Source organism: Lethenteron reissneri, chromosome 38 (assembly GCF_015708825.2).
Source record: "Lethenteron reissneri isolate LAM-NWPU_2019-01 chromosome 38, ASM1570882v1, whole genome shotgun sequence".
NCBI lineage: Eukaryota > Metazoa > Chordata > Hyperoartia > Petromyzontiformes > Petromyzontidae > Lethenteron > Lethenteron reissneri.
In genome coordinates this window covers 4,208,447-4,233,150 of record NC_083816.1, presented here as the reverse complement: position 1 = coordinate 4,233,150, position 24,704 = coordinate 4,208,447, and the positions used below count along the sequence as shown (strand labels likewise).

The 24,704-nt window shown below is 54.3% G+C and overlaps 1 protein-coding gene across 1 annotated transcript in view; it reads left to right on the top strand.

Moving 5' to 3' along the window:
- The window catches only part of ELK3 (ETS transcription factor ELK3), a 33,279-nt gene extending 16,845 nt beyond the window's left edge, over positions 1 to 16,434 (top strand). The window contains exons 3-6 of the mRNA XM_061567045.1: positions 8,709 to 8,986; positions 9,452 to 10,366; positions 11,454 to 11,573; positions 12,752 to 16,434. Of these exons, the coding sequence (XP_061423029.1) occupies positions 8,780 to 8,986; positions 9,452 to 10,366; positions 11,454 to 11,573; positions 12,752 to 12,853 (1,344 nt within the window). The 5' untranslated portion in view covers positions 8,709 to 8,779 and the 3' untranslated portion in view covers positions 12,854 to 16,434. The remainder of the gene's footprint in view (positions 1 to 8,708; positions 8,987 to 9,451; positions 10,367 to 11,453; positions 11,574 to 12,751) is intronic.
- The last annotated feature ends 8,270 nt before the right edge of the window (positions 16,435 to 24,704 follow it).

The following is a 24,704-nucleotide window of genomic DNA, read 5'->3' as shown; positions in this document are numbered from 1 at the left end:
CAGTGGTTTGGCATCACGTTGTGTTGAATTGCCTTGTGGAATGGCCCTGCTTACACGGTGTGGTGTGATTTAACATGGTGTGGCCTGGCATGGCATGACGTGCTCTGGCGTCACCATGAACTTTCGTGGCATCACGTCTCGTAGTGTGTGCTCATGGGGTAACTAAAGCGTGTGGTTTAGTCCGACCATGGAGTTTGCGGTACACGGGATGGCCGTGGCACGGTGTGGTCTGGCCAGGCCTGGCTTCGCGTGGTGTGTGGCCTCATTGGCGTGGTGTGGTCAAGCCTGGGGTCACGTGGTGTGGCCTTGAATGACGTGGCCAAGCCCGGTGTGGCACTGCTTGGCCTGGCCTGCGAGTGGCCTAGCGTGGTGTGGCCAGAACAAAAACTGGCGTGGTGTGGTGTGGTGTGACCTCAAGTAGCCCAGCGTGGTGGAGTGGCGCAGGCCGTCGCATGTTGCTCACGTCCACCGACACCAGTAAACAGAAACACACAACCCATGCGCAACCACTGAATGTTGGTTCCTCATCCCACCCGTCTTTGTTGCCCCTGGTGTATTTCCTTATTATTTTCCACTTGGCGTGGTGAAGGCACTGACAGGCAACGTTCTCAAACCTCCAGCCACAACAGCTACACCCACGCACACCTCTGTGAATCCACTGCTGGATGATAGAGTACCCATGTAGTGTCTGCTCTTGCTTGTAGGTTGTCTGGCCATTCTTCACTGCGGGGGGTGGGGTAGAGACACGGTCTCAGGATCGGTTCAGATATCAACTCGCCACTGATGTTAGCCGTGCCCGAGTAAACAACTCACTCATATCATGGTGCGCTAACCACCCACCGCTCCACCCGGCGTCTGTGCAATAGAATGGAAATCGCAGCTGGTTTCACCATGCTACGATACAACGGGCGAATATTTGTCGATTTAGCCGGAAACTGGTGGAGGCGAGTCACCCGGAACGTCGTGGACATGTTTGTGGATGCGGTTTGCGGCGATAACGAAGATCCTTAGTCAACTGATGACGGCGACGAGTAGGATGCTCACGATGAGAGTAGGACGATCCATTCTCTTTTTGTTCTCGCATTGTGAATGTAGCGGCCACTCGTGGCTGACGACGTTACACGCACGGTACACACATGGGACGAGGGTGTTTCTGGATGAATCGATTCGGCGTCACTCTGCGCTGTTTGGCGGTCGTGAAGTTGATGAAAGTTGATTTCTGCAATCAACGAACTCCCCCCTCCCCCCCTCCCCCGGAGCTCCGCAGAACTGAGGGTCACGCCTCGCTCTTAGCTCTCATCTGGGTAAACAACGTTTCGGTCTCAAACCTGGAGCAGGGAACTCTGTGTGAGTAGGGGGCTATGGTGGGTGACTTGGGGGGCGAGGGGGGGTGTGCACACACCTCATGACTTGCACACGCACGCAGCACTGACACTCGACCTGTCTTCCTGGAAAACACCCCCATCAACCCCCCCATCACCCCCATCACCCCCCCCCCCCCATCATCATCCCCATCACTGCCCCCCCCACCTCCTCTCCCCCTAACCCAGTGCGGTTCTCCTGCCATGGGCAGGGATTTCCGGTGGGGGTGGTGAGACACGGAGAGTTTGAGAGTGTGTCTGAGTGTGTGTCTGAGAGTTTCTCTTCAGTTTGTGTGTGTCTGGTTGTGTGCCTGAGTGTGTATGTGAGCGTTTATATTGAGTGTGTGCGTGACTGTGGGTATGTGTCTGGTCGTGTGTCTGAGTGTCCGTGAGTGTATTTGTATGAGTGTCTGTGTCTGAATGTGTGTGTTTTGTGAGCGTGTGTTGGGGTGTGTGAGTCATTGAGCGGTAGTGTAGAGGTTAGCGCGCTGCGCTACGGCCAACACCAGTGACGATGATCTAAACCGGTCCTGGGCCTCCCCTAGGTCGACTGAGCCTAAAATGAGTACTTGGTGCGGCGTGTAATATTGCCACTGGGGAGACAAAGGCGTCCGGGCGTGGTGCTGGCCACCCACTCGTGTGCCGTGCCGGCCTTCATAGGCGCTCGCTAACGGCACTTGCCCCAACAGTCTGCTGAGGCTATACGGGGAATCTTCATCTTGAGTGATTGAGTGTGTGCTTCTGAGTGTGTCTGTGTGTGTGTGGATGGAGGTGACCGCGCGTATCCCTGCATGAGTGTGAACCTGTGGTGTGCATGGACGTGAGAGCGAGTGCGTTCCGCGGTTCGTGAGATGGGGGAATGTGCCTGTGTGCGAGTCCGTGTGGGGAGTGGTGGCGCAGAGGTTAGCGCTGCGATTTGCCCTACGAACCCGGCTGCTCGAGTTCGATTCCCGTTCACGGCCAACATCACCGGTGACGAATATCCGAACCGGTTTCTGGGCCTCCACTAGCTGAATTCAGTCTTAAATGAGCACCTGGTGCGGTGTGTAAACGTCGCCTTCGTTTGACGGTCCGGCCTTCATAGGTGCTTGCTAGCAGCACGTGCTCCAACAGTCTATGGGGGTACGAGAGCGGTGGGGAGAGTGCGGGAGAGTGTGAGAGCGTGGGTGATTGCGAGATTGTGAGATTGTGATTGGATATGAGCCTGTGAGTGAGTTGAGTGTGGGGAGAGCGTGGGTTTGCGAGTGAGATTCCGTGGGGGATGGTGAGTGAGTGTGTGACAGTAACAGTGTGAGACTGAGTGAGTGTAGAGTGTGGTGGTGGTGGCGGGGGGGGTCTCTGCCCCCCATATTGACGAGTTTAGGGCAACGGGCGGGGTGGGGGGGCTCGCAACGTAGACAGGGAGAAGCTGGGGGAGGGGGGCGCGGGGGGGGCACGGGGGATGTGGGGTTGGGGGGGTAAATAGCCGCTTTGTAGAGAAACTCCGCGGGGGGGGGGGGGGTCGAGGTTTTTTCTCTCTGCGTGCGGTAATGGGCGGCAACGAGCCAGATGTTGGCGGGGACGAGTGTGTGTGTGTACGTGTGTGTGTGTACGTGTGTGTGTGTGTACGTGTGTCTGCGTGTGTGTGCGTGTGTGTGTGTACGTGTGTGTGTACGTGTGTGTGTGTACGTGTGTGTGTGTACGTGTGTGTACGTGTGTGTGCGTGTGTGTACGTGTGTGTGCGTGTGTGTGTGTACGTGTGTGTGTGTGTACGTGTGTGTGTACGTGTGTGTGTACGTGTGTGTGCGTGTGTGTGTACGTGTGTGTGTGTACGTGTGTGTGTGTGTACGTGTGTGTGTGTACGTGTGTGTGTGTACGTGTGTGTGTGTACGTGTGTGTGTACGTGTGTGTGCGTGTGTGTGTACGTGTGTGTGTACGTGTGTGTGTGTACGTGTGTGTGTGTACGTGTGTGTACGTGTGTGTACGTGTGTGTGTGTACGTGTGTATGTGTACGTGTGTGTGTGTACGTGTGTGTGTGTACGTGTGTGTGCGTGTGTACGTGTGTGTGTGTACGTGTGTGTGTGTACGTGTGTGTGTACGTGTGTAGGTGTGTGTGTACGTGTGTGTGTACGTGTGTGTGTACGTGTGTAGGTGTGTGTGTGTACGTGTGTGTGTACGTGTGTGTGTGTACGGCGGTCGGGCGTGGTGCTGGCCACCCACCCCCTCCGTGTACCGTGCCGCCCTTCTTAACTGCTCGCTAATCGCACTTGCCCCAACAGTCTGTTAAGGCTATAGGGAGACCTTTGCCTTTGGGTAGCGGTAGTGTTGCGGTTAGCGTGCTGCGCTACGACCCCGGCGAACCGAGTTTGATTCCCGCTCACGACCACCACCACCACCACGAGTGATAATTATCGAAACCTGGTCCTGACATGAGCACCCGGTGTAATGTGTAAACATCGCCGCTGGGCAAGCAAAGGCGGCCAGGCGCGGTGGTGGTCACCCACTTGCCCCAACAGTCTGTGCATGCTCCACGGGGTGATCTCTGTCCTGTCAATGTTTGCGTGACTGTGAGCGAGCACGCGTCTTACGCCGTATACAGATGCCACGGTGGCTAGGAGATGTTAACTCCCTCGCCTGGTGTGCAGGAGGTCGTGGGTTCGATCCCGACCATGACGCCTGCTGCTGCTGTATATTTGGAGTTTGCGTGTTCTCCCCATGTTGGCGTGGATTTTTCTACGCGTCCTCCGGTTTTTCCCTCCACATTGAGAAAGATGAGTTTGTGGTATTTTGGCTGCTTTGCATTTCTCCGTGATAAGTCACTTCGTTGAGCTATCATTTGTGGTCAGGCCGCCTCTGAAAAATAGCTGTATAGCTCAGTGGGCCTTACCTGGTAAAATAAAAAAAATAGTTGAGTAGTTAAACGTGACCGCCGGAGAAGTTTCTGCCAAATGGCAAAAACCTCTCCGGCGTTTCATCAAAGTCATTCCTTCCCGCCAAGTTTTTGGCGGAAAAAGAGCCCCGTGTGGAAACTAACGTCTCCTTCTCCACATATCCACGTGAAGAAAAAAAAAATCTTACTTTTTCTTGTTGTTGTTGTTGTTCTTGTACACATCCCATCACCAAAAGTCTGGACCGGTTTCGACACACCGTGGTTTCATCAGCAGTGCGGCTTGCTTCCACCGGTGTTGGTGAACTGCCGTCTCAGACGTGAACTTCTCCCCCTACAATTACGAGTGGCGGTGACGCGCTCGGCCTCGCGGTGCCGCGGTCGCCGCCTGATTGCAGAGGTTCGCGGTTCGCATCAGGCAGGCGGCCCTGACGAATATTGCCGGTGTATTATTTAGAGTAAAAACTAAAAAATACTTACGACGTGCCGTATTCAGAGCGGACGCTAAAGGTCCTGCGACGTCATTCGCAAGAGTAGGCCATTGTGTGCTGAGGTCAACGGTCCAAATTTGGCAAATTTGAAAGAAAGAAAAAACCTGCAAATGATACCTACTCAGTTGCGTTAAACACTGCGGTCGGCAACCAAACTAACAATAAGATAAAAAAAATCGAATTCGGTAAAAAAAACCCTCTGTATTTAAAGAGCCGCAATGCACTTTGTGGTGAATACGAAACGTGGTCCTCCATAAATAACGTCACGAAGCAGCCTTTAAAGAGCCGCATGCGGCTCTGGAGCCGCAGGTCGCCGACCCCTGGGTTAACAGTATCAATTGCATCGTCCCCCCCTCCCCACAACTGGCAGACTAATGCACAGGTACAGCTGCCACTGGAGGGGGGGGGGTGCCATAGGCTAAACCACAAAGCGAGTATCAGAGGTCGCAAACGGGTTTTGATTCCTTACCCGTACCCGTACCCGGCCGCACCAGGGTCGCAAATGGGTACCCGTACCTTACCCGAAATGAGTGATAAATGGTTACTCACCAGTGACTCACGGCCTACCCGTACCCGGCCGCACCAGAGTCGCAAACGGGTACCCGTACCTGACCGGGTACCCGACCGGGTACGGGTAGCCGGGTATCGGGTAGGGTACGGGTATCGGGTACCCGGTTGCGACCTCTGGCGAGTATCCTCGAGGTTGGGGCAATTGTTGTTGGTGGTGGTGGTGGTGCTGCCTGGCGGACTTGCAGCTTCGCTGTCGTACGGCCCCATCCGCACGAGGCAGGTGGTCGGCGTGAGTCGTCACCTCGCGGATGTTCTGACCAATTCCCCAGTTGCAGACGAGACGTCGTCAGTGTCTCACGCGTTCTCACCCGGTTGAACTAAACAAATCTGCACTTGAAATACCTTTGACGGGCAACTTCACGTTAACAAAGATCGCCCCTGTGTAGCCTTAACAGACTATTCTTAGGTTTTTTTCGGTAAAGTCACGTAGGTAAAAAAATTAAATTAATAAAAGTAAAATAAAATTTAAATTAAATAAAAATCACGACGTTTCGGAGGCAACACAAGCTTCCGTCTTCAGACTGTTGGTGCTGTTAGCGAGCACCTATTAAGAGCGGAATGGCACACGATGGGGTGGGTGACCACCGTTACGCATTTGTCTCTCTAGTGGCGATGTTTGCACACTGCTTTTAGGTACTAATTTGAGGCTGAGTCTACCTAGGGGAAGTCCAGGACTGGTTAAAATAATTGTCAGCAGCATTGGACCGTGAGCGGGAATTTAACTGGGACCACCAGGTTCGTAGCGCCGCGTGATAACAGCTACACTACCACTCCCCAGAACCCTAACCACAAACACAACCCCAACCACAACTCTAAGCCCAACCACAATCCTAACCACAAACATAACCCTATCTCCAAACACAATCCTAACCATAAACACAAAACCTACACACATGACACAAAATCCTGGTTTCCCTGACACGGAACCGCACACCATAATTACACATCACACCTCACCACCATCACACCATCTCCACGACTACTGCAACCACCACCACCACACCACAACCCTCTCCCATCCCCACCACTACCACCGCACCACCACCAACACAACTACACACCTCTATAACTCCCTCCACTACATCACTCCACATCTCACCACCGCAAACACCACCCCCACACACACCTCACCACCACCACCCCCACACACACACACCTCACCACCACCACCAACCACCACCCCCACACACACACACACCTCACCACCACCCCCACACACACCTCACCACCACACACACCACGACCACCAACCACCACCACCACCCCCACACACACCTCACCACCACCACCACCGCCGCACATGTGCCCTGGAGGAGTCACGTGCTTTGTTGTCGCCCCTAGGGGGGCAGGCTCCGTTTCCGCACCCTCCCCGCTCCCTGCTCTGACAATGCGACCACCCCCACCGCTCCCTCCTCTCCCCTCCCCCTCGTTCCTCGTCCACCCTCGGGCCCCCCACCCCACGCCCCCCACCCCACGCCCCCCACCCCCAACCATCGCCACGGGTCCTCGCTGAGCCCCCGACATACGGGGTTCTGAGATCCGAGCGCAGACACTCGTGACTGGCCCAGACATTCGCTCGGGTGTTCAATTAGAACTCTTCCTCGCCACCAGCCAATCCACCCCTCCAGCCGTCTTTAACGTCCCTTCATTCGTGTGCTATTATGCACTCCCAGAAAGGCATGCAGCTGATGGGATGTGTAAAGACATCTACTTGACATTTATATTTTAACGTGAAAGCACAGATATGCGAAGAAGACGTCAGTCTGCTTAATCTGTTTAAGTTTCCACAAGGGGCGATTTGAGCAGATCTTCACCTATTACGATGAGTTCACACTCCTAGAGCGCCGTGTGGCTGATGTGATGTGTACAAAACACTTTAATTGTTTTACATGGAGGGGCATTACATACGGTATAGATATAAACGATTGCCTCGTGTCCGGCCCACCGAGGGTCACTTCAACTCAGGTCGACTCTGCCCCTGTGACCGGAACGCCTGGAGCGTGACCGCGTGACCGCGTGGCATGTGGCAGGGAGTGGGGGGGGGGGCATAAATAAACTCCGGGGGGGGGGGCACGACGACACAGTGCAGTGCACGTCAAATGCACTTTAAACAACAAACCCTAAACGCTGAACAGAGCGAGTAGCGAGCACTGCGGTCCGCTCGTGTCTCACTGCCTGACCCAGAGAGGCTGCAACCCCCCCCCATCACTCCCCGTCCCTCCAACTCGTGTAGACAAATGGGCGATATAGAACGGGTCGCTGAGGGGTGGCTGAGCCTTCGACAGGAGAGGGGAGGGGGGGGGGTGAGCCCCCTGAAGCTTCACCCCACCCACCACCAAAACCCTCACACTTCGTTAAATCAGAATAAATACGCAGCAAAAATTCGCCCCTTTCACCCATCTGTCCCGTCGTATGAATGAATAATTTAATAAGCGCATATGTTTTAAGCATCTCATCAGCCGCATGTGTGGGAGTGCATAATTTCGGGAGCATTGGTTCAACACAAGCAGAATTTAACTCTCAAAACGGTTTGGATATTCAGTGTCTCATCAGCAGATTTTGGCCCTGACCAGATGTTGACATTGCAAGGGATCGCGACCATTGTATTGACCTGGACTTTACCGTTCGGTACGCACATTATTTGGCGATGCTGCTGCGTCGGCGGCGGCGCACAGGCGCAAACAACAGCACAAAACGACTCGACGCCTCCGTCAATAACGACGCTTTGTGGCCTCAAAAGGGTGAAAAGATAGCTTCAGCTGAAGGGAGTTTACGACGACGAGATAGGGCTCTTGGTTCGACCCCCCCGTCTGATGGTGGCGTCAGGTCAAACACAGGGGTCAGTGCCTCGATTCTGTGTGAGCACCTGGACTTGAATGTCCCCGGCGTCGTGAGGCACGTGGTGGCTTTGGGTGGCGATGCTCTCGACGGTCTCATCGAAGCTTCCTGTGCAGCGTTGCTCCGCACGAGAGTTGTACTACGTATGTTGCACTTCTCTCACGCCGTACGTAGCCAACCGTGATAATCGGAAGTGCAGCGGCAGGACAACAAACTAAACACAACAAAAACTGTTGTAAACAAACTAGTTTTTAATCTAGATGATGTAAAAGTACATAGCTCCAGTGGCTTCCTAATAATGGAAGTGCGTTCCAAACGGCCGCAGAAGCGCATCTGAAAGAGCGCGATGCGGTGGCCATCTTTGTGTCAATGGCCAGCCAAAAGCCACACGCTGTGAGGGCGACCAGAGTTTGCGTGATGGTTTATGCTCCTTGACGAGTTGCCGATGATGCGTTCCGCCGTTTGGTCACCATCACCGCAGTCACGTGAGTGGACTGATCTCTGGTCTTCAGCATCTGTACGAAGTAAGGTCACATTAGGTGGTCGCTCTGCCCCCCCCCCCCGCCCCGCCCCGTCTGACAGGTCGGCACACATCTCTCGTCTCCCCCCCCCGTGCAAGCTCCCCCCCCCACCCCCCCTGCTCGGGGCCCATCATGGAGAGCGCCATCACGCTGTGGCAGTTCCTGCTGCAGCTGCTGCTGGACCCGAGGCACGAGCAGCTCATCCGCTGGACCTCGGCGGACGGGGAGTTCAAGCTGCTGCAGGCGGAGGAGGTGGCGCGCCTGTGGGGGCTGCGCAAGAACAAGACCAACATGAACTACGACAAGCTGAGCAGGGCGCTCAGATACTACTACGACAAGGTGGGGGGGGGGGGATACGGGGACACGGTGACAGGGGGACACGGTGACAGGGGGACACGGTGACAGGGGGACACGGTGACAGGGGGACACGGTGACAGGGGGACACGGTGACAGGGGGACACGGTGACAGGGGGACACGGTGACAGCGGGACACGGTGACAACTGTAAACACACTGCGTGCCGTCTGCTTCACTCACAGCGAACGTTAAAGATCCCTGTGTCGTCGTTTACAAGAGTAGACCATCGTGTGCCGGGGCCGTGGTGTAATGATAACTGGGGCAGCCGTCGGGCTAGAACCACGAACGTCGGCCGCAAACAGCGAACGCACTAACTCGGGCCACACGGCATCGTCCCGACCAGGCTCTACCCCCGCTTAGCTTCCCCAGATTCAGAGCCATTTGGCTATTTGGTCGTGAGTTGCTCCCTAACTCCCCACGTGTGCTCCCCCTCCCCCATGCTCCGCAGAACATCATCAAAAAGGTGAATGGACAGAAGTTCGTCTACAAGTTCGTGTCATTCCCCGACACCATGAAGGCCGACGGCCTGCAGGGCCGTGCCTGCGGGGTCAACGGCGGGGTCAGCGGCGGCGGCGGTGACCTCTCACCGAGGCCTCTCACCGGGAGCCAGGGCCCCGAGCCAGCTTCCGGCGACTACCGCACGCTGCCGCCCGCACCATTCATCAAGGCCGAGCCGTGCAGCCCCACGCCTGCCCAGCAACGGCAGCTGCTCGACGAAAATGATGACGACGACGATGAAGAGGAGGAGATGGGTGCAGAGGACGAGGACGACGATGAAGACGTGGACCGCGATGAGGAGGAGGACGACGACGATGAGGAGGAGGAGATGTCTTTGTTGTCGTCGGCAATGGCGTACCGCGTGGGCCCGCTGGGCCGGGCCCTGGCCGGAGGCCTCCACCCGGCGCTGGCGCTCTACGCTCTCAAGAGATCCGGGGGGACCCTGCGCGCGGTCAAGAGCGAGGGGTTCGACGGCCCCTGCAGGACGGTGGTCTCCCAGCAGCAGCACCACCACCACCACCAGCACCACCACCAGCACCACCACCAGCAGCAGCAGTGGCACCAGCAGCGGCAGCAGCGACTGCCGGAAGCTCCCGATGACGACGAGCAACCGCTAAACCTGAAGGTGCAGAGGGGTCCCGTGCAGCCGCGTGGTGGTGGCAGCGGTGGCGCCGCCTCCGCGGGGGTCATCGTGTCGCCAGCGGCATCCGGGGGCCGCGCCAAGGCCCGACCGCTAGGCCTCGAGCTTGCGCCGCACGCTCAGCTGCTGCTGCATGCGCAGGGCGGGGACGCGGGCCCCCCACACAGCCCCTCGCTGCAGCCCCTGCTGTGCGGGGCCCTTGCGCAGGGCTTCTACGGCCCCAACGTGAGTGGAGGGGCCCTGGGCCCCAAAACACCCTCCTGACCTCGCCTGACCTCGCCCAACCCGCGTGACCTCTCCTGATCTCTGCTCGTTACATAAAATGCACTGATGCATCTCGACCCCACATGACCCCACGTCGTCTCGTCCTACCCCTCCTAGTCCCTGCTGACCCCCGTTGAACCCTGTTGACGCTTTCTGACTCCTGCTGTTCTCTGTCTGCTCGTGACCCCACCTGACTTCTCCTGAGCCCTCTTGACCCCCTCTGACTTCTGATCTCACCTGACCCTACAGCGCCTCATTTGACAATACCAATGCCGGTGGCTTCCTTGACCATCTCTTTACCCCCTTTCTGGCCCCGTCCATTTCCCTCTGACCCCACTTGACCCCTCATGGTCCCTGCTGATCCCCGCTTAATCTTTCTCGACCCCCCTCCCCCTCTCCTGATCCAGCATAAATCCCTCGCTGGTGTGGGGCCCGCGAGTGCTAGCGCACGTCTCAGAAGCAAGGGTTGTGGATCACAAAGATATCTGTGAATACCCAAAGCTATGAGATGCCCAGTAAACATACAAACGTTGGGCCAACGTCAGTTGACATTGGACCAACGTTAGCCCAACGTCAAACAACGTCCAACCTACTATGATCCAACGTCCCACCAACGTTCAACCAACGTTGGCCCACATTTAACCAACGTTGCTCAACGTTATCCCAACGTCAAACAACGACCCAAAACGTTGCGTGCAAGTGAGCATCAGAGGGCAGTGCAGCAAAAGTGCCTGTTGTACTGCACTGCTGTGCTCCCCACCTTCCCTAACCCGCACTGACCAGCGTGAAGTATGGTCAAGTCAAATAACCCTGGTGGAGAGGAGGAGGCTTTAATCTCTATTGGTGACCCTCAGCTAAAATTGACTGATGCACCTTGACCCTGCCTGTGGAAATTCCACGTTTTCATGACGGCTGAGAGAGGGGGGGGGGGGTGGGGCGTTTAGTGTCGTCCATACGTATGACGGCGACCTCTGTTCGGATCCAACAAAGTGGTAGTGGTTTTAGCCGCGGCGGAGGGATGATGGTTTTGTGGATGTGTGTCCCTCAGACCTCGGTGCTGCTCACGCCAAGTCCGCTGCTGCCCTCGCTGCACTTCTGGAGCACGCTGAGCCCCCTGCCCCCACGCAGCCCCGGGGGGCGGCTCACGGGTTCGCACCTCGCCTTCCAGGTGGGTCACGTCACCATCTCCGCCAACATCGTCGTCTCCACCACCATGGTCATCTCCACTACCATCGTCATCACCACCACCATGGTCATCTCCACCACCATCGCCATCTCCACCACTATCGCCATCTTCACCACCATGGTCATCTCCACCGCCATGGTCATCTACACCACCATCGCCATCTCCACCACCATCTCCACCACCCTCGTCATCTCCACCACCATCGCCATCTCCACCAACAGGTCATCACCACCACCATGGTCATTTCCACCACCATCGCCATCTCCACCACCATCTCCACCACCCTCGTCATCTCCACCACCATCGCCATCTCCACCAACAGGTCATCACCACCACCATGGTCATTTCCACCACCATCGCCATCTCCACCACCATCTCCACCACCCTCGTCATCTCCACCACCATCGCCATCTCCACCACCAGGTCATCACCACCACCATGGTCATTTCCACCACCAAGTCATCTCCACCACCACGGTCATCTCCACCACCATTGTCATCTACACCACCCATGTCATCTCCACCAACATCGCCATCTTCACCACCATGGTCATCTCCACCACCAGGGTCATCTCCACCACCATCACCATCTCTACTACCATCGCCATCTCCACCACCAGGTCATCTCCACCACCAGGGTCATCTCCACCACCATCGCCATCTCTACTACCATCGCCATCTCCACCACCATCGCCATCTCCACCACCAGGTCATCTCCACCACCAGGGTCATCTCCACCACGAGGTCATCTCCACCACCATGGTCATCTCTTCCACCATGGTCATCTCCACCACCAGGTCATCTCCACCACCAGGTCATCTCCACCACCATCGTCATCTGTACCACCATCGTCTATACTTTATTGTATTTGCTTTATTTGCTTTTGACACTTGTGGTGAATGAGACTCCATCCCAAACGCGACTCCATCCTGATCTCCTGAGTGCTCACTGGGTTAAGCAAAACCCCACTTGAAAACCTGCTCTCACATCGTTCACCATTGCAACTGGTAGGCCCAGTGAATCTATCATCACAGTTACGCGCTGAGTATCGTTTACTCGCAGTCCTGTGGTAACGTTACGCTATGCGTCTCTCTCCTCCCCCTCCCTCCCTCCTCCTGCCCCCCCTCCCCCCAATTCCCCCCCCCTCGCCCCCACCCCCAGTTCCCTCCCCTGGGCGCTGCCCCCCTGCTCGGCCTCCCCATGCCAGGAGTAGACGGGGGCCCGGGCTCCCTGCTGGTGGCTCACGGCTCCCAAAAAGTGTGACTGAACCGCACCTGGCCACACCTGGACAGGGCGTGGGGGAGGGGAATGGGGAACGAGGGGGGGGGGGGCTCCGCGGAGGGCAAGGAATTGAGGGGGGCACGACATCAGCCCCCTTCCTCACCACCCCGTCTGTTTGGAGGCGCTTGATTTTGGGTGAATTGCACTCCCTCTCGCTGTCTCCCTTTAGCACCCCACTGCCTCGTCCCACCCCAGACACGCACATTCGACCCCCCACTCCACCACCTCATTGGTCTTTGCCACCTCAATAAGGAAGGGGGGCGGGTGGTGAGGAGTGGGAGGTGACAATGGGGTGCTCGATTTCCCCACCCCCCAACCCCCAAATTGGCCCGGACTGTGGTTTCCCTCTGCGCACGAACCACTGTCTAAATGTGGGTCGGAGAATGATGATGGTGGTGGTGCTGATGGTGCTGCTTGTGATGATGCTGATGATGATTTGGCCGACGACGTTGCTCGGTGCTAAGTGGGACTCGCTCTCTCGTCTCATCATTCTCGGAGTCTTCGTCTTACGCTCATGTGACTTGCGCAAATGCAGCTCAGAACAACATTCTTATGAAACGAAAAGAAGAATCATAATAATGATGGATTTTGGAATCGAATCACGAACCGAAATCTAATTTGAATACGTGGCAGTCAATCGCATCGCTGGGGTGGGGGACAGTGGTGAATTGTATTACTTCCCTGTGATTAGACCAATGACCCCACTACTGCATTTGGGGGCATTTGGGGGGGGGTGTAGTTGGGGGGCAGCTAAGGGCAGCTTCAGAGCAGTCATGGCCCAAATGTTCCATATTTGGCTGTCTCGTGGCAAGTTCTGTCAGCACACACACACAGACACATGGCCCAGCCGCTTGTTGCAGAGGTTTGCGGTTTGAATCCGGCAGGCCACCCTGACTAATACTAAGGATGTATTAACCATGACAATACCACGTGCCCAGCCGCTTGTTGCAGAGGATGAGGTTTGAATCCGGCAGGCCACCCTGACTAATACTAAGGATGTATTAACAATGACAATACCACGTGCCCAGCCGCTTGTTGCAGAGGTTTGCTGTTTGAATCCGGCAGGCCACCCTGACTAATACTAAGGGGTGTATTAACCATGACAATACCACGCGTTGTCTGCTTCACAGTGGACACTAAAGATCCCGTGACGTTATTCGCAAGAGTAGGCCATTGTGTGACGGTGTCACGGTTCAAATTTTTAACAAATGACACCCCCGAGTTACTCAATTTGAATCTACGTCGCCAATCATCGTTGCCTACAGCGAATACTTGGCAAGACCCTCCGTGAGAGTCAGAGAGGCTTTCTTGGGTTAACCAAGTGGAATGGTAGATTTTTTATGTATATTAAACAATATAAAAAAAAAATTTAACCAGGTAAGGCCCACTGAGTTATATATCTTCTTTTTCAGAAGCGACTTGGCAACAAATGATATCTGAACGAAGTGGCTTATCGCGTGGATATTTATAGCAGCCAAAATCCGGAGGCCCTGGAGAAAAATCCACACGACCAAAGGGAGAACATGCAAACTCCAAATATACAGGCATCAGGGTCGGGATCGAACCCACGACCTCCTGTATACCACGTGGGGTAATAATCGATTGAGGCAGAGTAGAGGTATCTAGCAGGGCCCAGCTGTACCACGAAAAATACAATGAGACCTTTATCATCATTAGCATCATCATCAACAACAGCAGCAGCAATGTTATTGTTATATGCAAGTGAATATTTTATATGCAGTACTAAAACTTGTTTTTTTTTACAATGTAAATATATACAATCTCGACTCTTTTGTATTCGACAATGTTTATACGAATATTTTTGTACAGGAATATCTCTGAATTTAAAGTTGATTGTGCGTGTGTTTTTAACAGGGGAGTTGCTCGGCAGCATTGATGACGTCGTCACTCCCGTTGTTGTTGATGTTGTTGATGTTGTTGCGAGTCGGAGATAACCAGGTTCCGTAGTAGTTGTTGGATACAATGAGGAACCCCCCCCCCCCCCACAACTCAAACTCGAGCTGCCACCCCCTCCTCCCCCCTCCCCCACCTCGTCTACAGCGGCCACGTGGAAGTCAGTCGCTCACTTCACAATCAAATCAATTTGTCAATCACGAATCGTGCCGAATATCTAAAGCCATGGGGAGGGGGGGGGCTGTTTATCCACCGGAGGAGAACAAAATAAATCGAATAGATTTTTGTGTTAATGTCCAAATTCCGGAAGAATCCGCACACCCGTTGGGGAAACAAACCCGTCGCCGCTTTGCGCCCGAAAATCGGCGGGGGGAAAAAGAAAATGTTTCCGTTCAACAAAAAAAGTCCCCACCAAATGCGTCGCTTTACGACTAAAATCGGTGGAAAATCCTCGCGCTCCCACCGCCACCACGGGCAGCGCGCGGTGACGCGGGCGGGGGGAGGTCGTCGCTCCCTCTCTTCACCTGGGTTTGGAGTCGAACTTTGACGGCGCGTGCGGGGGGGGAGGAGAGGGGTGGGTGGGCGAGGGCTGCTGGGCAGACCCCGCGCGGGTGTGTTTGTGTGTGTGAGTGTGTTTGTGTGTGTGAGTGTGTTTGTGTGTGTGAGTGTGTTTGTGTGTGCGAGTGTGTCTGTGTGAGTGTGTTTGTGTGTGAGAGTGTGTTTGTGTGTGTGTTTATGTGTGAGAGTGTGTTTGTGTGTGTGAGTGTGTTTGTGTGTGCGAGTGTGTTTGTGTGTGTGAGTGTGTTTGTATACGTAGTGAGAGGTGGGGGTCTACCATCAGCCACACTAAAATCAAGCACCTGCCTGGATATTTTGTATCATCCAATAGAGTACTCAGCCCCCTCAACACCCAATGAGTGATGGGGCAGTTGTGCAAAGACTGGAGACGTTTTCCGACCTGGGTAATGATCAACTCCGGTTTGGCAGCAGAGGTCTCACTCCGAATGCTGTTTGGAAGCTACGTGGTCTGTCGCTCCACACGAAGCTCCGGGTCTTCTCGACCACAGCCATGCCCTCCCTTCTCTTTGATTGTGGAACGTGGAACCCCTCTAATGGAAACATCTGCGCCGGTTTGAAACTTTGAGGCTGACCTGCCTGCGATCCATCATGGGTTTAACCAGGCTGCATTATGTGAGGAGCTCACAAATCTTTAAAAGATCTGGACACATTTCCATCAGTGAGTTTCTCAGACGGTCAAGGCTGCGTTGGCTGAGTCATGTCGCCCGCATGCCCAGCCACTCATCCCCAAGTAGCTTCTGTTTGGCCAGATAGAGGGGGCTGAAGAGGCACGACACGGGCTAGGGAAGAAATGGACTGATGCGGTACGGGGGGATGAGGGAACCGAGTGTCCTTTCGGAAGGCCGGTGTCAAGATCGGCCTCTATGGAGGAATGCTCGTGAAGGATGCTACTGGGTAGTTGGATAGAGGCAGTCGCCCTCCAACAACAACGGAGGGCAGAGGAGCGACCCCTACAACGAGCGGAACGCCGTGCGGATAAAATACAGCAAGTTGGCACAGTAGGGGGCACAGTCATCTCAGTCAACCGATGACACTTGGGTCTGTCCCGCGACCTGTCTGCGAGCCTTCGACACTTCCACCATGTGGCCGGTTTCGATAATTGTCACTGGCAACGCCAGTGACGATTATCTAAACCGGTCCCCGGCCTCCCCTAGATCGGCTCAAATGAGTACCTGGTGCAGTGTGTAAACATCGCCACTAGGGAGACAAAGACGGTCTGGCGTGGTGCTGGCCACCAACCCCCTCGGTCTTCATAAGTGCTTGCTAAAAGCACTTGTCCCTACAGTTTGTTAATGCTATACGGGATAAATTTGTCTTTGTGCAAGGTGTATATTCAGGTGCGTGAGTTGGTGCAGGTGCGCGGGTGTGTGCAAGTGTGTGCGAGTGTGTGAGTGTGTCCAAGTGTGTGCAAATGTGTGCGAGTGTGTGCAAGTGTGTGAGTGTGTGCAAGTGTGTGCGAGTGTGTGCAAGTGTGTGCGAGTGTGCAAGTGTGTGCGAGTGTGTGAGTGTGTCCAAGTGTGTGCAAGTGTGTGCGAGTGTGTGCAAGTGTGTGAGTGTGTGCAATTGTGTGAGTGTGTGCAAGTGTGTGCAAGTGTGTGCGAGTGTGCAGTGTGTGCGAGTGTGTGAGTGTGGCAAGTGTGTGCGAGTGTGGTGTCCAGTGTGCAAGTGTGTGCGAGTGTGTGCAAGTGTGTGAGTGTGTGCAATTGTGTGAGTGTGTGCAAGTGTGTGCAAGTGTGTGCGAGTGTGCAAGTGTGTGCGAGTGTGTGAGTGTGTCCAAGTGTGTGCAAGTGTGTGCGAGTGTGTGCAAGTGTGTGAGTGTGTGCAAGTGTGTGAGTGTGTGCGAGTGTGCAAGTGTGCGCGAGTGTGTGCAGGAGTGTGGGAGGCAGTAGTGTAGCGGTTAGTGCGCTGTGCTACGAACCCGGTGACTCGAATTCGATTCCCGCTCATGGCCAACAGCAGTGACGATTATCTGCACTGGTCTTGGGTATCCCTTAGGTCTACTCAGCCTCAAATGGATCACCTGTTGCAGTGTGTAAAGATCGCCACTGGGGAGACAAAGGCGGCCGGGCGTGGTGCTGGCCACCCACCCCCTCGTGTGCCGTGCCGGCTTTAATTGGTGCTCGCTAACAGCACTTGCCCAACAGCATGTGTAGGCTATTATGGAGGATCTTTGTCTTTGTGCGTGGCAGTGTGTGTGTGTGTATGTTAACCTTACAGTATTTCTCGCACACGTGGTATCGTGTTCATTGCTGTGTTGTTCTCGTTCTTGCTACGTGTGTTGTAATTAATGTCGCATCGTGAAGGTGCGAGACCTGTCCTCGTCTTTGCAGAAGACGGAATGATGAATCAATGATGGAATAAATCATGAATTTGATTATTAAAAAAAACCCTCAAACTCCGATTCCTTCATTCGTCATTCGTTTACCACCACACGTGTCACGGGAACTGGCGGTGATGATGAAAGTTAAGATGATGGTGTTATAGTGATGATGATGATGATAGTGGTGATGACGCTGTCGGTGATGATCGTTTTCTCTCATTTCTATTTGCTTCATAATTATTATACTGGAATTAGGTTTTATGGTGTTTTCTTTTATAGTCTCGGTGACCCAGGTCGCTTGAAATTTTGCCTGGTTAAATAAAATCAACTTAAGCTCGCTCACTCACTCACTCACTCGCTCAACCATCCATCCAGCCACAATATGTTCAGGAGGTAAATGCCAACCAATGTGGAGGTCTGCTCGCCACGAGAGGGCTTCAGGAGAGAGAGAGAGTTCATGTAACTTTGCTACACTTTGTGGACAATGCGCAAACTCCTGCAGAAAATTGCTGCACTTCAGTTGGCGGTCGACGTTCCACCCCCCGTGATAATTGGATCAAACAAATCACTGGAGACACAAGAGGTCACCCATTTGGCGCAACGGTCCTTCGTTGACTCTGCGTGATGAATGAATGAATGATATTTTCACCGTCGAAGGAGCGTGGTTTACGATGTGGTCCAGAGTTAGGGTTGCATGGTCACAATCGGACTTCTGCGAATTGGCTTTCATTTTCCAGAGACACTGGGCTATTGGGAAGAGGAGTGCCGAAATCCCGCAAGATTGCATTGTCCTGCTCGCCTTTTGGCGTTCTCTGGTCTGGCTGCATTGGTGAGACTTGGCCACACTGAAGGCTGTCTCTGGTACAGAGGCCAATCCATTTACAAGACAATGCGAGTATATGATCAGAGCATGTTTTGATTCAAAGCTTTCGTGACTTGCAGGGATTCATATTCTTGGTTCTTTCGGTAAAGTCACGTAGAAGGTAAATAATAAAATAATAGAAATATAGAACAATAAAATTTTCTTGCTGTGGATTTCACACCTGATGATGATTGCTTGTGTTGCAGTCGAAACGTCGCGAGGATTTTTATTGTTTTATATTTATATTATTTTATTATTTCCCTTCTACGTTACTTTACCGAAAGAACCAAGAATACAGAGCATGTTTGTTTGTATGTTCACGACAGGTACGTGGGTTATTGCGAACTTGATTCCTTGCAAAAGGTTTCTATTTGGTGTTTGAACATCTTAAACACCGTTGTATTGCCAGAAAAAGGTCAAACCGATTGTGATGTTTTCACAAGATTTAAGTGATGTTAAGAGGAGGGCGGATTGATGACCTCACGGGACATTGTCGGCAGTGAGGAGACGGGGGGGAGGGGGCGATTGCGTCACGCGACACTGGTGAGTTGAAGCAGAGGGGGTGATGACGTCACGCTAGATTGAGACGCGTTGGTGAGGATGGGGGGAGGGGGGGTGACGTCCCGAGCCGTTGGGGGTGGTGAGGGAGTGGGTCGATGACGTCACGCGACATGGGTCAGGTGAACGACAGGGGGTGATGACGTCAAGATACGCGGGAGTGGTGGGGAGAGGGGGCTGGTTGACGTCACGCGACATTGGTGAGGTGTAGGAGTGGGACTGGTGATTCAAACGTACACATTCGCCATCCGCGGGTTCACGCTCGTGTTATTATTATTCCAGGTATTTTTCGTGACGATGACGACGATGGTGGTGGTGGTGGTAACGTCACTGGTGAAGATGACGAATCCTATTCCGATAGGAAAGTCTCCGCGCCCACGTGCGCCCTTTGAGAGCGCGTCACGCCACGGCACCGGGAGCTGTTGTTGAGGTTTCCTGGCGAAACCCAGGGTTTATTTTCAGCTGTACACCCCGAACCCCTATTCGCCAGGCCTCTCCTCTGGCCACCACGTGGTGGTTGTTTTCGAAAAGAGGCGACCCCCAGTGTGAGGGGTGGGGTGGGGGGCAAGGAGATCCCTAGAGTCCCCCCTTTTCATCATCATCATCGACGCCTCCTACCTGTTCAACTCGTTTGCCCCAAGGAGCTCCCGCCCGCATCCCCGTCTCGCTCACTCGCTACTCGGAGGCAATGCTCTCGCTTGACGCGGGTCACCGCAGAGTCATTCACACAAAGCCTCGCAGAGCTTTACAAAAAGTAGTAACCAGATCCCTTCGCCCAGTCTTACTCGCTCATTTTTCAGAGCGGGGGTTGACGGCATGATGGGTCGTGTTCACATTTGGGTTATTGTCGGGGGCCGCACGTGGCGCGCGGGCCTCGCAATGATGAACAACACCGCCCTCGCCGAACCCCTAAACAAGTAACACTGAATAGAACCCTTAGGGGCCGTCCATAAATGACGTCACGCACCTAGGGGGGGGGGGGTCAGACATTTGTGACGATGTGACGAGGGGGGGGGGGGGTTTGAGAAATGTGACGTCACATCAAAATGCGCAACTTTAAATAAATATAGACAACACGTTCTACTTAATTAAATAGACTTTTTAGTAAATGTTTTCTCCTCCAACATCAGAGTGCAGCGACACATTAAATACGCACTACATTGACAATAGTTTAAAGCGTTTTGAAGCATGTTTTATTTGGGGGGGGGGGCAGAGCTTTGTGACGTCATATTTGAGGGGGTTGTCTAACTTTTTGTGACGCCGTGTGACGAGGGGGGGGGGGGGCAAAAATCGTCCAAAATCGCGTGACGTCATTTATGGACGGCCCCTTAACCACAGCTATCGGCCACTTGGTGAAACACCGTGGCCTGCGCTCCTTCAACGAGAGGAGGAGGAACAGCAAAGCGACTCGAACCCTCTCCCCTGCAGCACACCCTCGTCGCGGCCAGCAGACCTCAACATTGGCATCGACCTCCTGCCATGCGCAAGGATAGGTTCCATAAAACCCTTTCAAAAATACAACTCTCGTACAAACGAAAAGGATAAACAATGCAAAAGGCACGTTACCTACACAGACGGGCGGGGCGCCGAGTGAAATCAGATCTGTTTTAAGACGAGACCTGCGAGACTCAGCCGACTGTGTCCCCTGATGTTCTGGGGAAGAGCGCTCGTCCACAGACGAGGAGGAGGGAGGTCTGAGCCAGGATGTCCCAAACTCCAGGCCTCACGACTCACCCCCCTAGCACATCAGACTAAGTCCTTCCGCATTCACTAATTTGCTCATCCCCATTCAAAGACAATAACAATTTACTCATCCCACGCCGTACGCGCCCTATGATTGTTAACCACGTCCCACGTGACGCGCTAAGCGATCCACGCTGTCTGCATCACGTGGAACAGGTGTACACGCACATGTGGAACACGTGCACACACGCGCGCGCACACTGAGATCTCAATCGTAATATGAATATGCTCCAATATAGCGGACAGCGTTAATGTCTTGACTTGTCACGTGGGACGTGTTTAACAATCATCCGGCGCGTGCAGCGTGGAACGGGTTAATCAGGGCCAGGGTAGGGGTCGACGACCAAAACAACAAGAGCCTTTTTTTCGAAGTCGGTAAAAAAACTAAAAATATTTTAAGAGGCGTAGTGCAAGTGGTCCTTAATAATAACGTCACGAAACAGTACTTAATGATCCGCCCATAGTAAAATTGACTTCCATGGTGAACTGGACTTCCATGGTAAATTGGACTTCCATGGTAAAACTGGACCTCCACGGTGAACTGGACTTCCATGGTGAACTGGACCTCCACGGTGAACTGGACTTTCATGGCGAACTGGACTTTCATGGTGAACTGGACTTTCATGGTGAACTGGACTTCCATGGTAAACTGGACTTTCATGGCGAACTGGACTTTCATGGTGAACTGGACTTTCATGGTGAACTGGACTTTCATGGCGAACTGGACTTTCATGGTGAACTGGACTTCCATGGTAAATTGGACTTCCATGGTAAAACTGGACCTCCATGGTGAAATGGACCTCCACGGTGAACTGGACTTCCATGGTGAACTTGACTTCCATGGTGAACTGGCATTTAAATGGTGACCTGGACATATATGGGCAGGGGTTTACAACCAAAATAACAGGAACTGCCTTTTTTTTAGAAATTAAAGAGCCGCACTGCAGTCCTTAAAGAGCCGCAGGCTGGCGACCCCGGGGTGAGGGTTGTGCGGCACTGAATCAGGGCTAAGGCCATGTTAGTGGTTGCGCTTAACCTGGACCCTGGCGCAAAGAATGAAACGCCCCCCCCCCCCCCCACCGTCTCGCCCACCCTATTTCACACCCCCCCCCCCCCTAATTCGCAGCCGGGCCACTGGTACCCGTACGAGCCCACCCCCCCCATGCACAACCCGCGATTGCTGTAGACACGCCGTTCGAGCAGATCCAGGTGCACGATATGCAGTGGCTGCTAACAACGCGAGTTTGGTGTCGAATTGAATTATGCGAATATATATGTACCGTGATATCCCCAAACAGGGCGTAATGCTGCAACATTTACAGCTGGAGCTGTCTGGGGCTGAGCTCCGAAAAAACTGTTTTTTTTCACTGTCGCAATCCCCGGGTGATCTGCTGGGGGTTGGTAAGGGAGTGCTCCGTATGGGAGCACACCCTTACCAGGAGCCCTGAGCCCTAGCATTTGAGTTGTGTCCGGGTGCGCTGGCTGGGAGGTAGACGGGAGCGAGTGGAGGGACCGGCGAGGATGAATCGTCCCCAGGTTCGCACTCTAGCGTGCGATTCACGGTGGCTGGCTCTGTGTGTAATGTCGTGGTTAGCACACTGCGAAACAATCCTGTCTGAGTTCCATTCCCGCTCACGGCCAACACCGGTCATGGGCCTCCTCTAGGTCGACTCAGCCTCAAACGAGTACTTGGTGCGATGTGTAAACATCGCCACTCGGGAGAAAAGGCCGGGCGGGCGTGGAGTTGGTCACACCATCCCCCTCGTATGTATGTTGAACTTCTTTCGCACCGTACGTAGCCAACCGTGCTAATCGGAGGTGCGAGGGAAGGACAACAAACTGAACATGAATTTCAGTTTTCATATGTCGTGCTGGTCGTGCCGGCCTTGAGGTGCTCGCTAACAGCAGTTGCCCTCAGTCTGTTGAAGGCTATAGGGGGATCTTTGTCTTTGTTTGTGTGTGTGGGAGGGGGGGGGGTGTTTGGGGTCCTGCCCGTGTGGCAGGAAGAACTGGAAGTCTCCTGAATTCAGGCGGAGCGGATCTGGCCCGGAACACGGAAAGCGGCACAATGGCAGCCGCAGGAAGCGGAGTCCTCGGAACACGAGGGGGGGGGGGGCGACTGGGGAGGGGGGGGGGCGACTGGGGAGGGTTGTTGGGGGGAACTGTCTGGCCCGGTGATTTCTCCATCCGCTGTGGCTGGCTGCCGTGGTGGGTGTCTGTCTGGTTGTAATAGTGGTTGGCTAAATGGTTGGATGGGTGGTTGGGTGGCTAGATGCCTGGGTATATAGATGGATGGGTAGCTGGGTGGCTGGGTGGATGGCTGGGTGAGTGAGTGGCTGGGTGGTTGCCTGGCGCTGGTGGATAGATGGATGGCTGGATGGCTGGCTGGCTGGATGGCTGGTTGGATGGGTGGTTGGGTGGCTTGATGCCTGGTAGATAGATGAATTGGTAGCTGGGTGGCTGGGTGGATGGCTGCGTGAGTGGCTGGCTGGATGCCTGGCTGGCTGGGTGGCTGGATGTCTAAGACCTCGATTCAACGAGACAGCCGTGGAAAATAGGTACCAGTCGACTGTAGTTGGCTTACCAGGTGCGAGTGGCTGGCCAGCGTGCTGGGTGCGTGCTCGGTTGAGTCCTGGCTGCCGTGGGGATGGAGTTGGTGCCAGGGGGGTGCAGGGAGAGGGGGACGAGGGAGGGAGGGAGCCACGCAAGCGAGGAGATGTGCCTCTGTGTACGGAAGCGCCGTCAGCCCGCGCCCTTCGCCGTCCCAACAATGACGGGAAGGGGAGGGGGTGGGGGCGGGGGGCAGCGGGGGTGGGGGGCTCCCCCCCCCCGGCGCGGGCGATTCCCGTAAGAAGCCGAGCGGGGTGTGGGGGGCGCCCCTCGGGCTCAGCTCACGGCGGTTCTAATCTCCAGTTCGCTTATCTCTGCGCCGCGTGTCACCGCTACGAGCCACAGAGAGAGAGAGACACGCACACTGGAATACAGACAAAGCATCACCTCCATATAGCCTTTTCGGGCTTTCGTGGCAAGTGTTGTCAGCGACTACCCTATGACGGCCGGACACACACGCGCGCACAGACGCATGGGCCACAACAGATGTCGACCCAGCTACCCATTCAGGCGTTTGCCGTTTGTTGCAGAGGTTCGCGGTTTGAATCCGCCGGGCCGCCCTGGTTAACACTGCGTGGTTCATTATCTCTAGAAAACTGCGCGCCGTCTTGCTTCACTCACAGTGGACGTTAACGCTCATTCCGTAACGTCCTGCGGAAGAGCAGGCCATTGTGTGCCTGCCTCATGGTCGATATTTGCCATGTTAGATTTTTTTTTACACGTCACCCAAATTGCTCAATTTGTGAAACATTGCAAATACGTCGACCTCCGATTGCGATAATTTGTCAGGACCCTCTTGAAAAAGAATATTGAGACTCCTGCAGGGTAAACGAGCGGAATAATGCATTCCTAATTACAAACACACGGCATACAACGACCGCTTTCAAACTCGATTTATCGGTGCCCAAAAGTCATGAATCGGTAACCAATTACAGCATGCATTTAAGTAATTAATGGACAGTACAGAGATTAAAACCTACACCGATTGCCAGGGCCGTCCGTAGAGGGGGATGCGGAGGCCGTGCAAATTCCACTGTGGCCCCCCCACGTTTTCAAACTAAACCGTGGGGTCGAAGTGCGCCCCCCCCCCAAAGCATGGGGCCCAGGGCGGTCGCCCGGATACGCCTTACCCTAGGGACGGCTCTGCGAATTGCTCCCTTCGTTGTTTTGTCGGTGTTTACAACGATTAATATATGTTTTGTATGTTCATTGCAATAGACACATCAATATGTGTGCGGAACGTTAAT